Source organism: Montipora foliosa, chromosome 12, assembly GCF_036669935.1.
Source record: "Montipora foliosa isolate CH-2021 chromosome 12, ASM3666993v2, whole genome shotgun sequence".
NCBI classification, from domain to species: Eukaryota; Metazoa; Cnidaria; class Anthozoa; order Scleractinia; family Acroporidae; genus Montipora; species Montipora foliosa.
The window spans coordinates 26,940,275-26,960,274 of NC_090880.1; the positions used below are offsets into that span (position 1 = coordinate 26,940,275).

Below are 20,000 nucleotides of genomic sequence, written 5' to 3' on the forward strand. Positions count from 1 at the left end.
TAACAGGAGACCCAAGACGACGATGCCAAGCTTGAAGAAACTCACCAAGGAGCTACGCCAGGAAATCGTAAGTTATCTTTTTCCTTTTCCCACACTTAGCAGTAACTTAGCTTTCCGTTTAGCCACTCTCATTTTCGCCAAAACTAGGTTTTGTAGTCACATCAACTTCATCGGCCGTTGCCTCAATTCTAAAGTCATTCCTAAAGGTTTTCGCTCGAACTTTCATCCGGCTACATTCTCTCACTCAAATCAGTATCTTCACCAAATTCGATGTGCGCAAAATTCTTTTTCACGTAATATTATGAGGATCACAATTAGAGCTATGTGCCAAAAACGAATCGCACTTGACAAACAAATTCTTCATTGTCGCTCCGAACTTTCCAAAATCTGTCCAGCAATTTTAGTACAATCGATTCGCGCTAAAATCCGACAACTTAATTCTGGACTGTTTGACCATTTACACCAAACCAAGACTCTAAAACTTCAACAATTAATAGGTCCGCAAATTACCGACGACACTACATTGCATAGCCATAATACCGTAATTACAATTCCAGAAAACCTTCCGCTTACTGACTCAGAAAAATCTGTTCTCAGTAAGGGCCTAAATTTTGTCCCTATTACCAAACGCACCAACGAATTTTCTATTAAGCAAGATGTCGAAAAATTCCTTCGCCGCGTTCAGTTAAAAGCCTTTTTTCACGACAAAGAGCATGATTCGGACACTTCTAATAAAGATATTTTTGAAACACTTCTAGTTCGCAAATCCAAATGGACTCCCCCAGAGGGAAAATTTGCCTCTTTAGATTTTTTCACCAAAAAATGCCGTCACGACATTCACAAACTTAAATTCAATCGCAACACTAAATTTTCCAACCTTTCCTCGGAAGAGTGGGCGGCGCTTAAAAATCTTAGTAAACGCAACGACATAGTTGTCAAATCGGCCGACAAAGGCGGCGCGGTAGTTGTTTGGCGGTCCGACCTTTACCAAAAAGAAGCTTTGCGGCAACTTTCGGATACCTCGTTTTATGCCAAAATCCCTAAAGATCTCACTTCCAACAATCAAAAACTTGTCAAAGACACCATTCAAAATCTTATAGTTAATCAAGAATTACCGGACACTGCCACTAATCTCATCATCAACACCCCTAGAACTTCGTGCATTTACTTCTTGCCTAAAATTCACAAACCCAACAACCCAGGTCGCCCTATCGTTTCTGCCTGTAGTTGCCCCACCGAACTCATTTCTAGCTACTTAGACAGGATTATGACGCCTATCGTCAAATCCTTGCCATCATACATTAAAGACAGTACACACGCACTACAAATTTTCCGCGATTTCAATTTCTCCGGCCAAGACAAACTTATTTTCACCATGGACATTACATCTCTATACACAGTCATTCCTAATAGCGAAGGTCTTCAAGCACTTAAACACTTTTTCGATCAACGCACTGTCAAAGAACCTAGCTCGGAAACGCTCCTCCGCCTTGCCGAACTAGTTTTAACGCTTAATTGTTTTTCATTCGCCGGCAACTATTACAAACAAATTAATGGTGTAGCGATGGGCACAAGAATGGGACCTAGCTATGCCAATCTTTTTGTAGGATATGTTGAACACCAATTTTTTAGTCAGTACAACGGCCCCAAACCTGAACTCTACGGCCGTTACATCGACGACTGCATCGGCGCTATTTCATCCAGCAGAGAAGAACTCGATCAATTTATAACCTCCGTCAACTCTTTTCATCCGGCTCTTAAATATACCTGGGAAATTTCGGAAACTTCATTGGCTTTTCTAGATATCAACGTTTCTATTAGAGGCAACGTGCTATGTACTAGTGTGCACTACAAACCTACTGATTCACACAGTTATTTGTTGTATTCATCGTCACATCCATCACATGTCAAGAACTCCATCCCTTATTCTCAATTTCTTAGACTTCGACGTCTATGTAGTGATGACTCCGATTTTTCCAGCAAATCAGAGGAGATGTGCCAGTTCTTCGAAAAACGTGGCTATCCTGTCTCTGTGGTCAAAGCGGGCCATCATCGCGCCCAACAATTTGATCGACAGTCATCACTACAAACGTCACAAAAAGATAAGAATGACAGAATTCCATTCACCCTCACTTTCCATCCTCATAATCACGCAGTCAAAAGCATCATTCTTAGTAATTTTAAATTACTCCAAAATGATCCCGAGACTGGTAGAATCTTTTCGCAACCTCCACTTATTTCATTCAAACGCGACAAAAACGTAGGCAACTTTTTAGTTAGAAGCGCGCTCAAAACTAACGAGCAACCCGGCACTTTCAAATGCGCGCGCTCACGATGCAAAACTTGTCTTTTCATTGTTAACACTAGCAAGATATCGGGACCTAAGCGATCTGTTAAGATCACCGATCGTTTCACATGTACCTCCGCAAATGTCATTTATTGCATAACCTGCACGTTATGCAATAAATTATACATTGGTGAGACAGGTAGACGACTAGGTGACCGATTCCGCGAACACCTTCGCGATGTTGAGAAGAATGACAAGGATGCATCCAAGCCAGTCGCTCGCCATTTTAATCTGCCTAACCACTCCAAAAAACACATGGCTATCTGCGGCCTTTCCCTACATCTAGGTACGACGGAAAGCCGCAAGAATCTGGAACAAAAATTCATCTTTCAAATCGGCACCCTTAATCCTCACGGTATTAACGAACGCTTTTCATTTAACTAATATATTCCTATTTTTCACGTTGCCATGTTACCACCAATAGCGTAGCTCCTACTCTACTATAAAAACTACACGTAACCCATAATCCCTCGATTCGCTCTGACGAAGGGCTAACGCTCGAAACGTCAGCTTTTAGAATCTCTGTACGGTGGCAAATTTACATTATCAACTCCGTCAGTAATTAATACATATGGCTCTCTTTTGTAGAATTGTTAAGGATCTAAGAGTAGAACTGTAAGTATTTCCCCGAACTGATACACCATAATTAAGGAACTTAAGGTATTTACAAATTCTCCTGTAGGGGCATGATTATCATAGTTTAAGAGATTAAAACCACCAGATATCACCAGAGCTTTTTTTTTTATCCAAGACAGAATAAAAGTTATTCACAAATATTTGTAAATTTAAAGAAGGATGCCGATACGCAGGACCACAATGCAGGGGTGTAGCCTACCCAACAGAAACCAAACAAGGGATGCACATTAAGCATTGCCCTTGAGTCTATTACTGCTTTTGAAAACATTTTTACCAAACCAACGCTGCAAATGGAAATGCTAAGACCATCACGTTAAAGTAAAACATGACTGGAATGAGGAAAGGAATCCCAGATGTTGGACCTGCCTTAACTTGTTCAGTCTGTAGTCATGTAGAAGTCATTGTAGGGTACTCGTTTCACCCCAGTGGAGCATCACCGATCTCCTTTCTTAATGTCTTTGTTTCTTTATCCAGTCATACAAGAGTTTAAAATACTTAGTGATAGCTGAAACATCCATCTCCTTTACTTCCTGTCATCTTCTCCAGAGCATAGGCTCAAGGTTTTCTCTTGACCGCATCTTCAACATGTTACTGGAGTAAAAAAAAAAAAAAAATAGAAAGAAAGGAACTTTATTCAAGTGTCTAGTCATTCTAACGCTGGAGCACTAATTGGGGACACAGTACACTGAAATCAAAAAATTGATGCAAATAAAATCAAATGTTGGTTTTTGAGAAGAGTGTAAAACTGGAGTAACCGGAAAAAAACATCTCGGAGAAGAGTAGAGAACCAACAAACTCAACCCACATATGACGCAGAGTCTGGGAACACATTGGTGAGAGGCGAGTGCTCTCACCACTGAACCTGAGCTCTGACAGGTTTCTGCCTATGATTCCAAGAGTATATTATTGAACACATTCTTTTTACTTGATGCAAACACTCATTAAAAACAGTTTTTCCCACTGTCAGCTTAAATTTTTAGTGGTGGGACTTATAAGGAGAGTGCTTTCTGATAGTTACCTTCGTTTGACACCTAACACGATTGTAGCTAGTATCAATAAAGTATTTATTAGCGACTTTATATATTCTCTTCGTTTCTCTACGAAACCCCATGCGACAGCTCTAACAAACAGGGTCAAATAACCAAAATAAAGTTATAACCTTTATTTGGATGACCTTACTTTGAAAAGAGCATTCATACATACATACTTAATTGACCGCTCCCCATAGGGGCTTTTCAGGGCCAATGAAACAATCAACGAAACAACAGAACACAACAACAACGACTGTTAAAAATCCCAACTGGCCGGAGGCAAACCATGCAGTTGGCTATTTACAAGTGCGGCTGGGAAGTGGAACCAGGGACTACCAGGAACACATTCAAAGAGTGGTCAGAGCGGGTCTTAATTGAACCCAGGAACTCCGGATCTCAAGGCAAGCGCCCTAACCACTGGGCCACACTGCCTCACCATCCTTAAACGTACCATTTTTAGAAAGACAACTAATTGCATAAAGAAATTAACTGTAATGTGAAGTGCTAAGTTTCTACCCCATATGAGCGTTGGCCTACTAATGGAAATGGGCCCACACAAGGACAGAAAAACTCTGACCAAGGTGGGAATTGCATGAAGATACAAACTTCACGTTAGATCACCGCTGCTCTACCGACTGAGCTACAAGGTCAGACGGGAGCAGGCCGTGGGAACTGAAGATGTTTAAGTCACGGCAATGAACATGTACAAGTACAAGGAAGAATTACATTCTTGCAAACGTTGGCCGTGAAGCAACGTTTGCAAAAATGTAATCCTTCCTTGTACATGTTCATTGCCGTGACTTTAACATCTTCAGTTTCCACGGCCTGCTTCCGTCTGACCTTGTAGCTCAGTCGGTAGAGCAGTGGTGATCTAACCCTTGTGTGGGTCCATTTCCATTAGTAGGGCTAATGCTCACATGGTTCATATGGGGTAGAAACTTAGCACTTCACATTACACTCTAATCAGTTAATTTCTTTATGCAATTAGTTGTCTTTCTAAAAATGGCACGTTAAAGGATGGCCAATGCTCTTTTTAAAGTAGGGTCGTCCAAATAAAGGTTAAAGCTTGGGCTTGGGCTTTTGTCGCATGCGCTTTTGTATGGAAGAATATACAGAAGTCGCTAATATACTTTATTGATACAAACTACAATCGTGTCTTTAGGTGTCAGATGATGATAACTATCAGAAAGCACTCTCCTTATAAGTCCCACTCTTATAGTAGAATGCTACAAAAAGTAAAGTCTCTGCATACGAGCCAGAAGGCAGTGCGGCCATTAGGCCGGAGCTTATCCCAGTTTCCATGGCATGAAGCGACTTGGAGTATTTCTACTTTCCCCTGGATGGGATGCCAGTTCATCGCAGGGCTACCCTCCAACAATAAATTTGCCGGTACCCACTTGGGTGGAGAAAGCTACGCACCGTGAGAGTAATTAAAGTGTCTTGTCTAAGAACACAACACGATGTTCTCCGGAGTGAAGCACACATTAAAACATGGTCAGCTCCAAGCGAGAAAGAAAATGAATTCTTGAGAAGTTTGGAGCTATTCTTTTTACAAGACAAATACGTAAGTTAAAAGTGAAACTAGATGTGTAATCCATTTGAAAATTCTTACCGTTGAGTCAATGATCCTGCCATAAACATGTTGACAGCAAAAAGAGATTAACCAAGTACTTCATGTTCTGCTTGTCTAACACAAGTTAAAAAGCTGGCAAAGAGTTGTTCATTTTAATTGTGGTTTGCCCATGATGTAGCTTCACTGGTTTAGCAGGCTTCAAAAAGCACATTCTCTCTGCCGACAGCACTTCCTCCAACCACAGTCAACTCATCCCAGCTACACTATAATTATGCACATCAGAACACCTTTTCACTGCAAAAGATTATATATTTCTTTCGTTACTAACATATGCTTTTCCTTATAATAATTTTTCTACATGTATTTAGTTTAGGGTTGGAAGAGACAGGGGCAACATTAAAACCCCAAATTCAAGGTTAACTTAACCTTGAGGATTTAAAAAAGCGGACTCCAAAATTAAACATTGTTATCTCCAATCGCAAAAAAATTAATTCCCCTGAAGTTTAAACTGGTTCTTCTTAGGCTCTGAAGTTTGACCAGTTTCAAACTTCATCCAACAACTTCCAACAAGTCGCAACAACAAGCCACAACACACAACATGGTGTGCAAACGCTTGCAACATGTATTTAGTTTAGGGTTGGAAGAGACAGGGGCAACATTAAAACCCCAAATTCAAGGTTAACTTAACCTTGAGGATTTAAAAAAGCGGACTCCAAAATTAAACATTGTTATCTCCAATCGCAAAAAAATTAATTCCCCTGAAGTTTAAACTGGTTCTTCTTAGGCTCTGAAGTTTGACCAGTTTCAAACTTCATCCAACAACTTCCAACAAGTCGCAACAACAAGCCACAACACACAACATGGTGTGCAAACGCTCGCAACATGTCGGGCCCAACAATGTTGCGTCTTGTTGGCCAACAATTTTGCAAGCATTTGCACGGCCTTTACAGGACAACACGTAAGTTAAAAGCCAAAACTTGACATATAACCCATTTGAAAATTCTTACCATTGAGTCAATGATCCTGCCATAAACATGTTGACAGCAAAAAGAGATGAACCAAGTACTTAACTCCTGCTTGTCCGCTTGTTTTTGACTTCAAATTGACCGGGAGCCACCATCTTGGATAATTGTGACAATTAATGTTACTAAATGTTAATATTAATTCTATTAGACTAATGTTATTAAGGTGATTCCCTAGTATTGCACTGCGCATCCTGTTCTGCGCAATATAAACACAGCGTAGGCCACGTTCGTATTAAGGCATGGCAAAGAGGCTTTATGGTCAAATTTCACGGCTCAGTTCTGCTTTCTTTGTGTCACAAGTCTAAACGGATATTTCTAAACTAAACGATGTTTGAATTTAACCATAGACTCGTAGCCATGTGTGAATATTGATATTCGAACGTGGCCAATAACATTTCAAAATGGCGACCTTTCCTGCCGGAAACCTCGCTAGAAAGAAGAAGAATGGCCGTTTTCAGAGCACAGCAGTAAAGAGCAAAACAAGAAACCTTTTAGACTCTCGCAAAACAAAAAGTCGAGTGATAGCTTTGATGATGCTAAAGAACATTTCAGTCCAACAGTGAAAGTGAAACCTTGCTATCGGGGAGACGTGTTGTCGAGGGGTCAAGCTTGGTTTGCGTTCCTAAACGAGGTTGGTGACCTATCTTTTTTTTGGCTTAATTTTATTCTCTTACTCATCACCATAATGCTGTAAAAATTTTAAAAAATTTATGTCAAAAAAGTTACAGGAAAGCCATCACTCATGGACACAAAATTGTCTCCTCGAGATCACGCACCCAAAGAATATTTGTAGTCAGTGCCTTTTCAAGACGTGTGCCTGTGCCATAGAACGGGTGTCTGGAAAACCTGAATAGCGAATAGTCGCGAATACCGAACAGCGAATAGACACGAATAGTACGAATATTGCGAATAGTAACAAATAGTGGCAAATATGGTTGGAGGGGGGGGGGGGGGGGATTGTGACGAAATGACGAAAATTTGGTACCCAGTACTTCCTGGTCAACCGCGCAGCAACGTTGGATGGGATTTTCCCGCTAAAAAAGCAGAGATGTGTCGGCGAAGGACAGCTTGAGCCCTGAGAAGAAAAGGTAATAAATGCACTGAAAGCCTGTTACTTATTTGGATAATTAATTAACGCAAAGGTTATCAGAGTAGCTCGTTTGTCTCTTTAATCACAAACCACTTGCCTCACATTCTGATTTTATTCCATTTTACAGAACGTGTCTCGCCGGATCAGACAGCACAGATGAGGATGGTGAAATGTGAGTATCTAAAATTTATGTTCGGGCGCCACTGTGCGAGGAGATGATCATGAGCTTGATGTATTAATGAAAGTGATTTATATTTTTGCATTTTGACGTTTGTTCTTCTTTAGAGTGTTTGTAAAAGCATGCACGAAACTCTCTTTCGACAACAGGCGAGCATATTATTTGCTTTGATTACGAGATTGTTCAGCATGAGGCGGTGACTATTGAAGACTATTCGTCACTATTCACACTGTTCGCCACTATTCGCACTGTTCCTACTATTCGCTCTTCACAATTCGCACTGTTCGTACTATCTCGCTCTTCGCTATTCGCTATTTGCAACTATTCGCTCTTCGCGACTATTCGCTCTTCGGGTTTTCCAGACACCCGCCATAGAACAAACGTTAAATTATTCCTTTTGAGCAATACAATTCACCTGTTTTGTTATTTAAAGAATTACGTCAAAGCTGTGCTTCCCGTTCTGCAAAACGTAGCCTGAACCGATAGAACAAACTTGTCCTTGATAGATGAAGTCGCAATGATTAAATGAGTAACTTGAGGAAGTTATATCTCCTGAACGAGCTCGGTGACCTATTTATTTAATTAAACAATTTCGAGTCACCATAATATAGGGAACAATCGAGAAAAGTTTAAGGAAAATCTTACAACATCTTCTATTACTAAGGAATCACATTTAGTGTTATTAACGACACAGCTGAATTATTTAAGACGGCTGCGCCCAGTAAAGTTGTAAGTGATTCTAATAATTCGTTTTCCTGATGCAAACACTCATTAAAACAGTTTTTCCCATGGCTTAAATTAATTTCGAGTCAATCCTGCCATGAACGTGTTTACTGCAACAAGAGATGAACCAAGTACTTCACTCCTGCCTTGATGCTGCCAGTTCTGCTCGTCCGCACAAGTCAAAAAGCTCATAGAGAGTTGCTCATGTAAATTTTGAAGTCCTATGATCTTGCGTCACTGGTTAAGCAATGATAATAGGTGACATTAACGATACCTCCTCTACACTGAGTCGAAAATACTATATCCAGATGGGGAAAAAAGGCTTTTCCCTCTTCCTTATGATTTTTCTACATGTTCTTATTTCAGAGTGGGAAGAGACAAGGCGGTATCAAAATTCCAATAATGAGGTTAAGTTAACCTTAACGTACCCATGCAGGAAGTGTTCTCTAAAACTTCCAAACATTGGTCAGCTCCAAACAATAAGGACATGAATACATCAAAGTTTCAACTTGTTCTTTTTATAAGGCAAATACATGAGTTACCTTCTTGAGGTCAAAACCGAAACTCAAGGTTAATTAACTGTGAGTTAATTCCCACGATGTAGCTTCACTGGTCACTGCAGGCTTCAAAAAGGAACAGGAGACAAGAAGTTTGGAACAAGACACCAGTGAAAGTAATCATGTGGAGAGAGAGAGAGACCCAACAGAACACAACTTTAGGGATGTCACTTCCTTAACGTAGCGGAAAATGGATTATTACTGGCACGCATGACAAAGCACTTCAACAAGCAGAGAAAAATGAATTATACTACGCCAAGGACAATATTTTCCTTACACTCTTTCACAAATTATCCACCCAAAAAATTCAATCCTCTTTCAAGATTGACGATAAAATAATCTTAAGTACACAGTAGAAATACCAAAACTGGATAGGGAAAACAACTCCTTTATGCCAATTACATTTCCAGTAATTAGAAGTTACTCTAAGTAGTTACTAACATGCTTTTCCTTAATAATTTTTCTACATGTATTTTGTTTAGGGTTGGAAGAGACAGGGGCAACATCAAAATCCCAATAACAAGGTTAAGTTAACCTTGAGGTTTTCAAAAAGCAGACTCCAAAATTAAACATGGTCAGCTCCAAACAAACGAAAAAAAGTGAATTCTTCTGAAGTTTCAACTTTTCTCCTTTAATTAACAGAACAATAGTAAGTTAAAAGCTAAACTTGACGTATAACCCATTTGAAAATTCTTACCGTTGAGTCAATGATCCTGCCATGAACATGTTGACAGCAAAAAGAGATGAACCAAGTAATTCACTTCTGCTTGTCCGCACAAGTTAAAAAGCTGACAAAGAGTTGCTCATATTAACTGTGAGTTCCCATGATGTAGCTTCACTGGTTTAGCAGGGTTCAGCAGCACTTCCTCCAACCACAGTCAACTCGTCCCTGCACTCACTGTACGCACATCGGAACACCTGATACTGTTTCTAATAAAAATAATTGATATAATAATAATTAAAATAAGTATAATATTTATGCTAATTAATGCACAAGTTTGTTTGTCACGCCGTTTGAGTCTTAATTTGGATGCATAGTTCTGGTTTCGATAAAGACAGCAATATCAATAAGCCTGCGAGCAGGCTCTCCGAGGGACTGGGGCTGGGGTTGAATGATAATTCAATCTCCCACGCAGCCCCAGTCCCAGGAGAGCCGTGCAAGCATAGTCACGCCTCCCCTCCCCCTCTATCTGCAACCTCGTTCCCAGGGCTTCTCCCTCATGTGGGGGCGGGGCAATAAAAAAACGCCCCTCCCTCACATGAGGGAGAAGCCCTGGGAACGAGGTTGCAGATAGAGGGGGAGGGGAATCGTGACTATATATGCTTGCACGGCATTATTGATTGCCGTCTTTATCGAAACCAGAACTATGCATCCAAATTAAGACTCAAACAGCGTGACAAACAAACAAGCGCATTGTTTGAAAATACTTACTTGGCGTTTGTATGCTTCGACACACATCCTCAGAGGTGACTCATGTTAACTAATTGTTGCTAAATTCTCTCTCCGACAGCACTTCCTCCAACCACAGTCAACTCGTCCCTGCACTGTACACACATCGATATCGGAACGCCTTTTAACTGCAATAAATGATATATTTCATATTCAAGTTTTTATTTTAATTATTTATGTACATTTTGTATTTTTACTGGGTTGCTGTAGGGCAATCCCAGTCGGAAAATGGGTGGCATTTGTTCGGTATTCTTTTTTTTTTTCCGTGTCGGTAAAAGTCTTGCCTGTCACTCCCCTGCTAAGTGGTGTCTTTGTGCATAGAGCCTTCTGCTCATATTTTCTTAGGATCGAGAGGGTAGTTGAAATGCGTAGATCTCTCTCGTGGACACAGTAGAATGATAAATGGCAATGGTGTCGAAAGTCATGTAACGCGAATGGCGTTTTAGTGGATCTTTGAACAAAATATACCCTTATGAAGTTCAATAATGGCAAGTCAATTGGATACTGAACAAGACAGGCGGTGGAATCTTACAAGCGATGAATAATGGACTTCGACAACTAGCTGCCGCCCGTCGAGCCGAAATCAAAGTGAGCTGCATTTCTAATTTTACCAAGTGTGCTGTTATGTAGAACACTGAAACCAAATGGAAAATTCTCTGGTAACTTATGGGTTCAACAAAGACAGAACAAATCGAACACCTTAAGTGGATCTGTGATCAACTCTGCACAGTCTTCAGTAAAAACATAATTGGAAATGTGACAGTCAAGAATTATTTGAAAGAAAGCTTGTCGTCTATTATGTGCTTCATTATTCAAGGAAAAGGTTCTTCATGGAAACGGTTTGATCCTGAAATTTTAATTTGGTGTAATATTGCACTTATTTGACACAACTGAGTTTTTTCTCTTCACGCACGCAATGAAATAGGAAGGGGTTTTTGCCTCTAATAGCAAATATGTTGTTTGTTTCAAAAAATTGTTCGCTGGAAAAGGTGGATTTAATGAATTCATTAAAGCTTGAAAAGATAATTTTAAGGAACAGATAATATCATGAGAAAATCAAATAACAGTAAAAAAGGAAAACCCGAAGTCAAAAGACTCAATGCATGCAAGCAGAAAAAGATGTATAATATCATGAGAAAATCAAATAACAGTAAAAAAGGAAAACCCGCAGTCAAAAGACTCAATCCATACAAGCAGAAAAAGATGTCTTGAAAAATTACAATACTAAGTACTACATTACTAAATGCCAGGGCCCTGTTTGTTCAAAAGCTGATTAATGCTAATCCCAGATTAAAAATTAACCAAGGAGTTTGTAGTGCCTCGAACATTGTTGTGTTACATTTCTGTCCGTGACACTTGCATGCTTAGAGGGGGCGTCTCTATTGCTCCTTGACTTTCAATAAACACGTGCGTCTTTGTAATTTCTGAGAGTGGTGTTCCGGAGAGAATAAAGTATTGAATTTAGCTTAGTTTCTGCTTCTCGCTAAAAGTTTATTTCTCTACTCCCAAGAGCTGTTCAACGCTGATATTCGGCAAAACCTTACATTAGAAGAAGTCAATCTTGAAAAACAAAAATAAGCAAAAGAAACTTTCACCGAAAAGTTAAAACTTGAAATAAAAGTATACGCTAATCCTGGATTAAGTTAATCTGCTTTCGAACAACCGGGCCCAGATGAACATTCATAAGTCTGCAAGATGTTTAGCTTTACTTCCTTGTTGAATTCTTTTTGGGGTAGATGTTTAAATTATTCCAAATTTTGGCAGCTGCAAAGCAAATGTTAAATTGACCATAGTTAGTTTTGATATTTTTTATGTAATATTACTTGATTTAGCAAATCTGGTTTTGTATTGATAAATTGATGATACTGTCCTGAAGTAATTATCAAAAGATGAGGGAAGAGGGTTGTTATGATACTGATACATAAAAACTAGTCGTAAAAGAAAACAATGTCCTTTCTTTTAAAATTTCCAGAGCTTTGAGTAGAGGCTCAGAGTATTCATCTGGTTTTGACAAGGTAGTAATTCATACATATGGCTCTCTTTTGTAGAATTGTGAAGGATCTAAGAGTAGAACTACAAGTATTTCCCCGAACTGATACACCATAATTAAGGAACTTAAGGTATTTACAAATTCTTCTGTAGGGGCATGATTATCATAGTTCAAGAGATTAAAACCACCAGATATCACCAGAGCTTTTTTTTTATCCAAGACAGAATAAAAGTTATTCACAAATATTTGTAAATTTAAAGAAGGATGCCCATACACAGGACCACAATGCAGGGGTGTAGCCAGGATTTTTCCAAAGGGAGGTCACACAGTGTCAAACAATATTAGATAAAGTCTAATTGTGGTTGTAAAATTCATTAATAATTCATTAGGGTGCAAACCAATCCCAGCACAGTATTCACATCACATATTGTACACAACTGTAAACCCCAATACAAATCAACTGGGGTTGATGAATATTATAATTAAACAGTAGAATTAACTTTTGATACAAACTCCTGCTCAGCTAATTAGTATTCATTAACTTTTGATACAGATCGCTACTGATTAAAATAACAATACTTTGCATTCAATTTAATGTATTCATTTCACAAGCAGGATAAAATATTCGCGTCCGATCTGTATGGACGTTTACAATGGCTCGCCATTGTAAAGGCCCATACAGATCTCCCGCTTATATTTCATCTACTACTAAATCATCAGTATGTTATAGAAGTTAGAGTATCCTAATATAGCACAAACAATCAGAGTTGGAGTTTAAAGAAAGCTGAAAAAGTTCACAATCCTCAATTGTCAGAGTGAAATGGAAAAATTGAATGGCTGCAGAACTGACAGGTCCATCCATGGCTATGTAAAAAAATTTCAGGAGAGCAAAAGCAGTTTATTGCTGATCAAAATAAAAAGTTTTAGAGTCTTTAGTATGTGAATAGATCAATATCGAGAATTTACACTATAGAGTTATCGATAAACGAGAAGTCGCTGGAAAAAAGGCTTAAGTTTCTAAAATTCCTCTTTTTTCCCTGCATAACAAGTTGTTTGTGGAATAAAAGGAACCCCAAAACCATTTTTCGGTCAAGTCACACAAAAAATTCAATTTCATGGCTATAGACCAAGCATGCACCTTAAGCGTATATATGCCTACCCAACAGAAACCAAACAAGGGATGCACATAAAGCATTGCCCTTGAGTCTATTACTGCTTTTGAAAACATTTTTACCAAACCAACGCTGCAAATGGAAATGCTAAGACCACCACGTTAAAGTAAAACATGACTGGAATGAGGAAAGGAATCCCAGATGTTGGACCTGCCTTAACTTGTTCAGTCTGTAGTCATGTAGAAGTCATTGTAGGGTACTCGTCTCACCCCAGTGGAGCATCACCGATCTCCTTTCTTTTTTCTTCATCCAGTCATACAAGAGTTTAAAATACTCAGTGATAGCTGAAACATCCACCTCCTTTACTTCCTGTCATCTTCTCCAGAGCATAGGCCCAAGGTTTTCTCTTGACTGTTACTGGAGTAAAAAAAAAAATAGAAAGAAAGGAACTTTATTCAAGTGTCTAGTCATTCTAACGCTGGAGCACTAATTGGGGACACAGTACACTGAAATCAACAAATTGATGCAAATAAAATCAAATGTTGGTTTTTGAGAAGAGTGTAAAACTGGAGTAACCGGAAAAAAACATAGAAGAGAAGAGTAGAGAACCAACAAACTCAACCCACATATGACGCAGAGTCCGGGAACACACTGGTGAGAGGCGAGTGCTCTCACCACTGAACCTGAGCTCTGACAGGTTTCTGCCTATGATTCCAAGAGTATTATTGAACACATTCTTTTCACTTGATGCAAACACTCATTAAAAACAGTTTTTCCCCCTGTCAGCTTAAATTTTTAGCAGTGGGACTTATAAGGAGAGTTCTTTCTGATAGTTACCTTCGTTCGACACTAACACGATTGTAGCTTGTATCAATAAAGTATTTATTAGCGACTTTATATATTCTTCCTACGAAACCCCATGCGACAGCTCTAACAAACAGGGTCAAATAACCAAAATAAAGTTATAACCTTTATTTGGACGACGTTACTTTGAAAAGAGCATTCACCATCCTTAAACGTACCGTTTTTAGAAAGACAACTAATTGCATAAAGAAATTAACTGATTAGAGTGTAATGTGAAGTGCTAAGTTTCTACCCCATATGAGCGTTGGCCCTACTAATGGAAATGGGCCCACACAAGGACAGAAAAACTCTGACCAAGGTGGGAATTGAAGCCACGAACTTCAGGTTAGATCACCGCTGCTCTACCGACTGAGCTACATGGTCAGACGGAGCAGGCCGTGGGAATTGAAGATGTTAAAGTCACGGCAATGAACATGTACATGCAAGTACAAGGAAGAATTACATTCTTGCAAACGTTGGCCGTGAAGCAACGTTTGCAAAAATGTAATCCTTCCTTGTACATGTTCATTGCCGTGACTTTAACATCTTCAGTTTCCACGGCCTGCTCCCGTCTGACCTTGTAGCTCAGTCGGTAGAGCAGTGGTGATCTAACCCTTGTGTGGGTCCATTTCCATTAGTAGGGCGAATGCTCACATGGTTCATATGGGGTAGAAACTTAGCACTTCACATTACACTCTAATCAGTTAATTTCTTTATGCAATTAGTTGTCTTTTTAAAAACGGCACGTTAAAGGATGGTCAATGCTCTTTTTAAAGTAGGGTCGTCCAAATAAATGTTATAGCTTTATTTTGGTTATTTGACCCTGTTTGTTCCAGCTGTCGCATGGGCTTTTGTATGGTCGAAGAATATACAGAAGTCGCTAATATACTTTATTGATACAAACTACAATAGTGTCTTTAGGTGTCAGATGATGATAACTATCAGAAAGCACTCTCCTTATAAGTCCCACTCTTATAGTAGAATGCTACAAAAAGCAAAGTCTCTGCATACGAGCCAGAAGGGTGTGCGGCCATCAGGCCGGAGCTTCTCCCATGCCCCTTATGGCATGAAGCGACTTGGAGTATTTCTACTTCCCCCTGGATGGGATGCCAGTCCATCGCAGGGCTACCCTCCAACAATAAATTTGCCGGTACCCACTTGGGTGGAGAAAGCTAAGCACCGTGAGAGTAATTAAAGTGTCTTGTCTAAGAACACAACACAATGTTCCCCGGTGTCAAGCACACATTATAACCATGAGGTGGGCGCGCCTCCCACAAAAATTCTTTTTTTGAATATTGTTAAAGTAAAATTACACAAGCAAATCATGTATATAAATACAAAGGAAATCAGGAAGAGTAAATTGTCTTAAGTACTCTATTTTTGTTAGAGTCAAAAAACAATAGAATGACTTCATCTTTTAATAAAGGACAAAAAATTATAAATAACCTCAAGATTCTCCTTTTCACGATAATTTAAATATGAATAAATTATTACTATTATTATTATAATTATTTCAATTCAACTAAGTTGACTAATTTTGAGCACTAACTCGAACAATGGAAGGCCTTTGCTGCCTTTGCAAAACCTTAAAGGAGTGCGTATGCGCATTTCAGACAACATGGTAAGAAAGTGGACTCCAAAACATGGTCAGCTCCAAGCGAGAAAAAAAATGAATTCTTGAGAAGTTTGGAGCTATTCTTTTTACAAGACAAATACGTAAGTAAAAAGTGAAACTAGACGTGTAAGCCATTTGAAAATTCTTACCGTTGAGTCAATGATCCTGCCATGAACATGTTGACAGCAAAAAGAGATTAACCAAGTAATTCACTTCTGCTTGTCCGCACAAGTTAAAAAGCTGACAAAGAGTTGCTCATATTAACTGTGAGTTCCCATGATGTAGCTTCACTGGTTTAGCAGGGTTAAGCAGCACTTCCTCCAACCACAGTCAACTCGTCCCTGCAGTCACTGTACGCACATCGGAACACCTGATACTGTTTCTAAATAAAAATAATTGATATAATAATAATTAAAATAAGTATAACATTTATGCTAATTAATGCACAAGTTTGTTTGTCACGCCGTTTGCGTCTCTATTTTGGATGCATAGTTGTGGTTTCGATAAAGACAGCAATATCAATAAGCCTGCGAACAGGCTCTCCGAGGGACTGGGGCTGGGGTTGAATGATAATTCAATCTCCCACGCAGCCCCAGTCCCAGGAGAGCCGTGCAAGCATAGTCACGCCTCCCCTCCCCCTCTATCTGCAACCTCGTTCCCAGGGCTTCTCCCTCATGTGGGGGCGGGGCAATAAAAAAACGCCCCTCCCCCACATGAGGGAGAAGCCCTGGGAACAAGGTTGCAGATAAAGGGGGAGGGGAATCGTGACTATATATGCTTGCACGGCATTATTGATTGCCGTCTTTATCGAAACCAGAACTATGCATCCAAATTGAGACTCAAACAGCGTGACAAACAAACAAGCGCATTGTTTGAAAATACTTACTTGGCGTTTGTATGCTTAGACACACATCCTCAGAAGTGACTCATGTTAACTAATTGGTGCTAAATTCTCTCTCCGACAGCACTTCCTCCAACCACAGTCAACTCGTCCCTGCACTGTACACACATCGATATCGGAACGCCTTTTAACTGCAATAAATGATATATTTCATCTTTAAGTTTTTATTTTAATTATTTATGTACATTTTGTATTTTTACTTGATTGCCGTAGGGCAATCCCAGTCGGAAAGTGGGTGGCATTTGTTCGGTATTCTTTTTTTTTTCCGTGTCGGTAAAAGTCTTGCCTGTCACTCCCCTGCTAAGTGGTATCTTTGTGCATAGAGCCTTCTGCTCGTATTTTCTTAGGATCGAGAGGGTAGTTGAAATGCGTAGATTTCTCTGGTGGACACAGTAGAATGATAAACTTAACCGGCAATGGTGTCGAAAGTCATGTAACGCGAATGGCGTTTTAGTGGATCTTTGAACAAAATGTACCCTTATGAAGTTCAATAATGGCAAGTCAATTGGATACTGAACAAGACAGGCGGTGGAATCTTACAAGCGACGAGTAATGGACTTCGACAACAATCTGTCGCCCGTCGAGCCGAAATCAAAGTGAGCTGCATTTCTAATTTTACCAAGTGTGCTGTTATGTAGAACACTGAAACCAAATGGAAAATTCTCTGGTAACTATGGGTTCAACAAAGACAGAACAAATCGAACACCTTAAGTGGATCTGTGATCAACTCTGCACAGTCTTCAGTAAAAACATAATTGGAAATGTGACAGTCAAGAATTATTTGAAAGAAAGCTTGTCGTCTATTATGTGCTTCATTATTCAAGGAAAAGGTTCTTCATGGAAACGGTTTGATCCTGAAATTTTAATTTGGTGTAATATTGCACATATTTGACACAACTGAGTTTTTTCTCTTCACACACGCAATGAAATAGGAAGGGGTTTTTGCCTCTAATAGCAAATATGTTGTTTGTTTCAAAAAATCTTGATGAAAAAAATGGGGGCGGGGCGGTAAAAAAAGCCCCGCCCCCAAATGAGGGAGAAGCCCTGGGAACGGGGTTGCAGATAGAGGGGGAGGGGAATTGTGACTGTGCTTGCACGGCATTATTGATTGCCGTCTTTATCGAAACCAGAACTATGCATCAAACGGCGTGACAAAAACATGCAAGGGCATTGTTTGAAATTACTTACTTGGCGTTCGTATCCTTTGACATACATCCTCAGAGGTGACTGTTAACTAATTGTTAATTCATTAATCAATTATTGTTAATAAGTAGTTACTTAATAGGTTACATGTTAAAAAGTTTAAATTCGTAGTAAACGGTCACTTCTGAGGATGTTTGTCGAAGCATAGGAAATGTCATATAAATAATTTCAAACAATGCGCTTGTTTATACTTTAATGCTTGTCACCGCTACCTTTTTTTATTATTCTTTGTCTTGCGCGAAATTAATAGAACTACTCCTCTCAAAATGGATAGGTTTCCTTAGTTGTTGTCGGATGTGGACAGTTCTCGCTGTTCATTTCACTCCGAGGGGTGTTTCGCCTTTAACTGTAACTACTCGGCTTAGTTTGCGGCAAAGAAAGCTTTCATATCTCGGGAGATCTTCGACAAGAAAATAGTCTCCTTTTCTATGATTAACGCGTGGATTTTACACACTTCTCTTTTATCTCCTCAACAGTATTTACGTTCTGTAGGAAATGTCCTCGCCAGTTGGTCCCCCTTCCCCATCTGCGTCCACGACCTCTTGTACTTGTTGTTTGCTTCTTTGGCCGCTCTGCGCCTTTTACTCGATGTTGCATTGAGACTAACTTCTCTGACAGCTATGAGCTGGGGTATCGTTATTTCGCTATTCGTGTTTTCCTCGTACTTCATCTTTTTGTCTTGTTGGTCTTAATTCTTCCTTCCGTATTAAGCGTGATCCCATGACCAGTCGTTTGTCCAAATGCGCTTGCAGAGATCGTCTCTTTTTAGTGGGTTCACTTGCAGGAGTTTTGCCCGACCACGAACCCTGCAAGTAGTTAACGACGGTTTCGTGAGAGCTAATTCGCATAAGCAGTGTTTAATTTCTTGTTTTTCTTTATTTTCTTTGTCGTAGTCTTCAATATAAGAACGTATACAGAGGAGGGCCTCAAGAATGATCCTCAAATCTGACAGTGATTATAAAGCTCGCTAATTTGAGATCTCTTCAACAACGACGCTTTATGGCTGATGTTACTTTTTATACAAGGTTTAAATGGTTATCTGAACTTGGAAATTACTAATTATTAGTGATCATCACATTCTTAAAAGGTTATCACTGTTTGAACTAAGGAAAAAATTTGAAAAGACTTCCAATATTTCAATACAAATGGTGGAACTTTGGCGGAATAGTTTACCTTTCAATGTTCGTTCCAGCAGCAACCTTATTTCATTTAAACGAAAAATCAGGAAATTCCAAGGTTAATGGCGAACTCATGTAACTACTCAGAAGTTTGCCTTTATTTAGCTGTTTGATTTTATTTACCTCAAGTTTCATTAGTAGATTTGTAGCATTTTGTTTATTTGTGGTGGTTCGCCCAGTATGGACTATCGCTCTTTTATGTTTCCTCCAATGGCTGGATGACCCAGTTGAGCGACTGTAGTCGAATCATCGTTGCACTTAGTTTAACTTGTGAGTTTTTACAAGTGAATTGGACTGTCTTTAAATCCTTCCTCCTATTATAGTAAGTGTCCCTTAGAACTACACCCTTATGAAACTGTATTATCGTTAAAAGGTGTTAATCTTTTCCTGGTGAGGTACCCTTTTCAATTAGCACCCACACTATGATCACATCGCCCAGTGTTGAAAAGTTAGAATGCGAGAATATAATCACCTGAACAATTGCACCAAAAGAAGTTTTCTTCTAAACAAATTTCCTGTAATATTACCAAGTTATCAAACGTTATTTC

At 39.4% G+C, this 20,000-nt stretch overlaps 1 protein-coding gene and 1 long non-coding RNA gene across 13 annotated transcripts in view; one reads left to right on the plus strand and one right to left on the minus strand.

Annotated features, from left to right (window-relative positions):
• The window catches only part of LOC137980372 (uncharacterized), a 29,524-nt gene that overhangs the window by 6,861 nt on the left and 2,663 nt on the right, over positions 1 to 20,000 (minus strand). Inside the window, exons 1-9 of one of the 12 annotated variants that reach the window (XR_011118504.1) lie at positions 19,576 to 19,619; positions 18,729 to 19,080; positions 17,057 to 17,202; positions 16,320 to 16,552; positions 10,593 to 10,738; positions 9,858 to 10,090; positions 6,595 to 6,707; positions 5,627 to 5,881; positions 3,032 to 3,574 (exon numbers count right to left, since the gene is read on the minus strand). Coding sequence is in view for 10 of the 12 variants with exons in the window: in XM_068827797.1 (XP_068683898.1) it covers positions 18,919 to 19,080 (162 nt within the window). In the remaining 2 variants the exon portion in view is untranslated. Of the gene's footprint in view, positions 1 to 3,031; positions 3,575 to 5,626; positions 5,882 to 6,594; positions 6,708 to 7,597; positions 7,688 to 7,883; positions 8,841 to 9,857; positions 10,091 to 10,592; positions 10,739 to 16,319; positions 16,553 to 17,056; positions 17,203 to 18,728; positions 19,081 to 19,575; positions 19,620 to 20,000 lie in introns of those variants that run through there. The other 11 variants (XM_068827794.1, XM_068827797.1, XM_068827795.1 and 8 more) reach the window with 11 other exon arrangements.
• Positions 6,714 to 9,851, plus strand: LOC137980373 (uncharacterized). Its single transcript, XR_011118505.1, has 3 exons — positions 6,714 to 7,243; positions 7,830 to 7,874; positions 8,970 to 9,851. It is a non-coding gene; the product is annotated as an uncharacterized lncRNA (long non-coding RNA).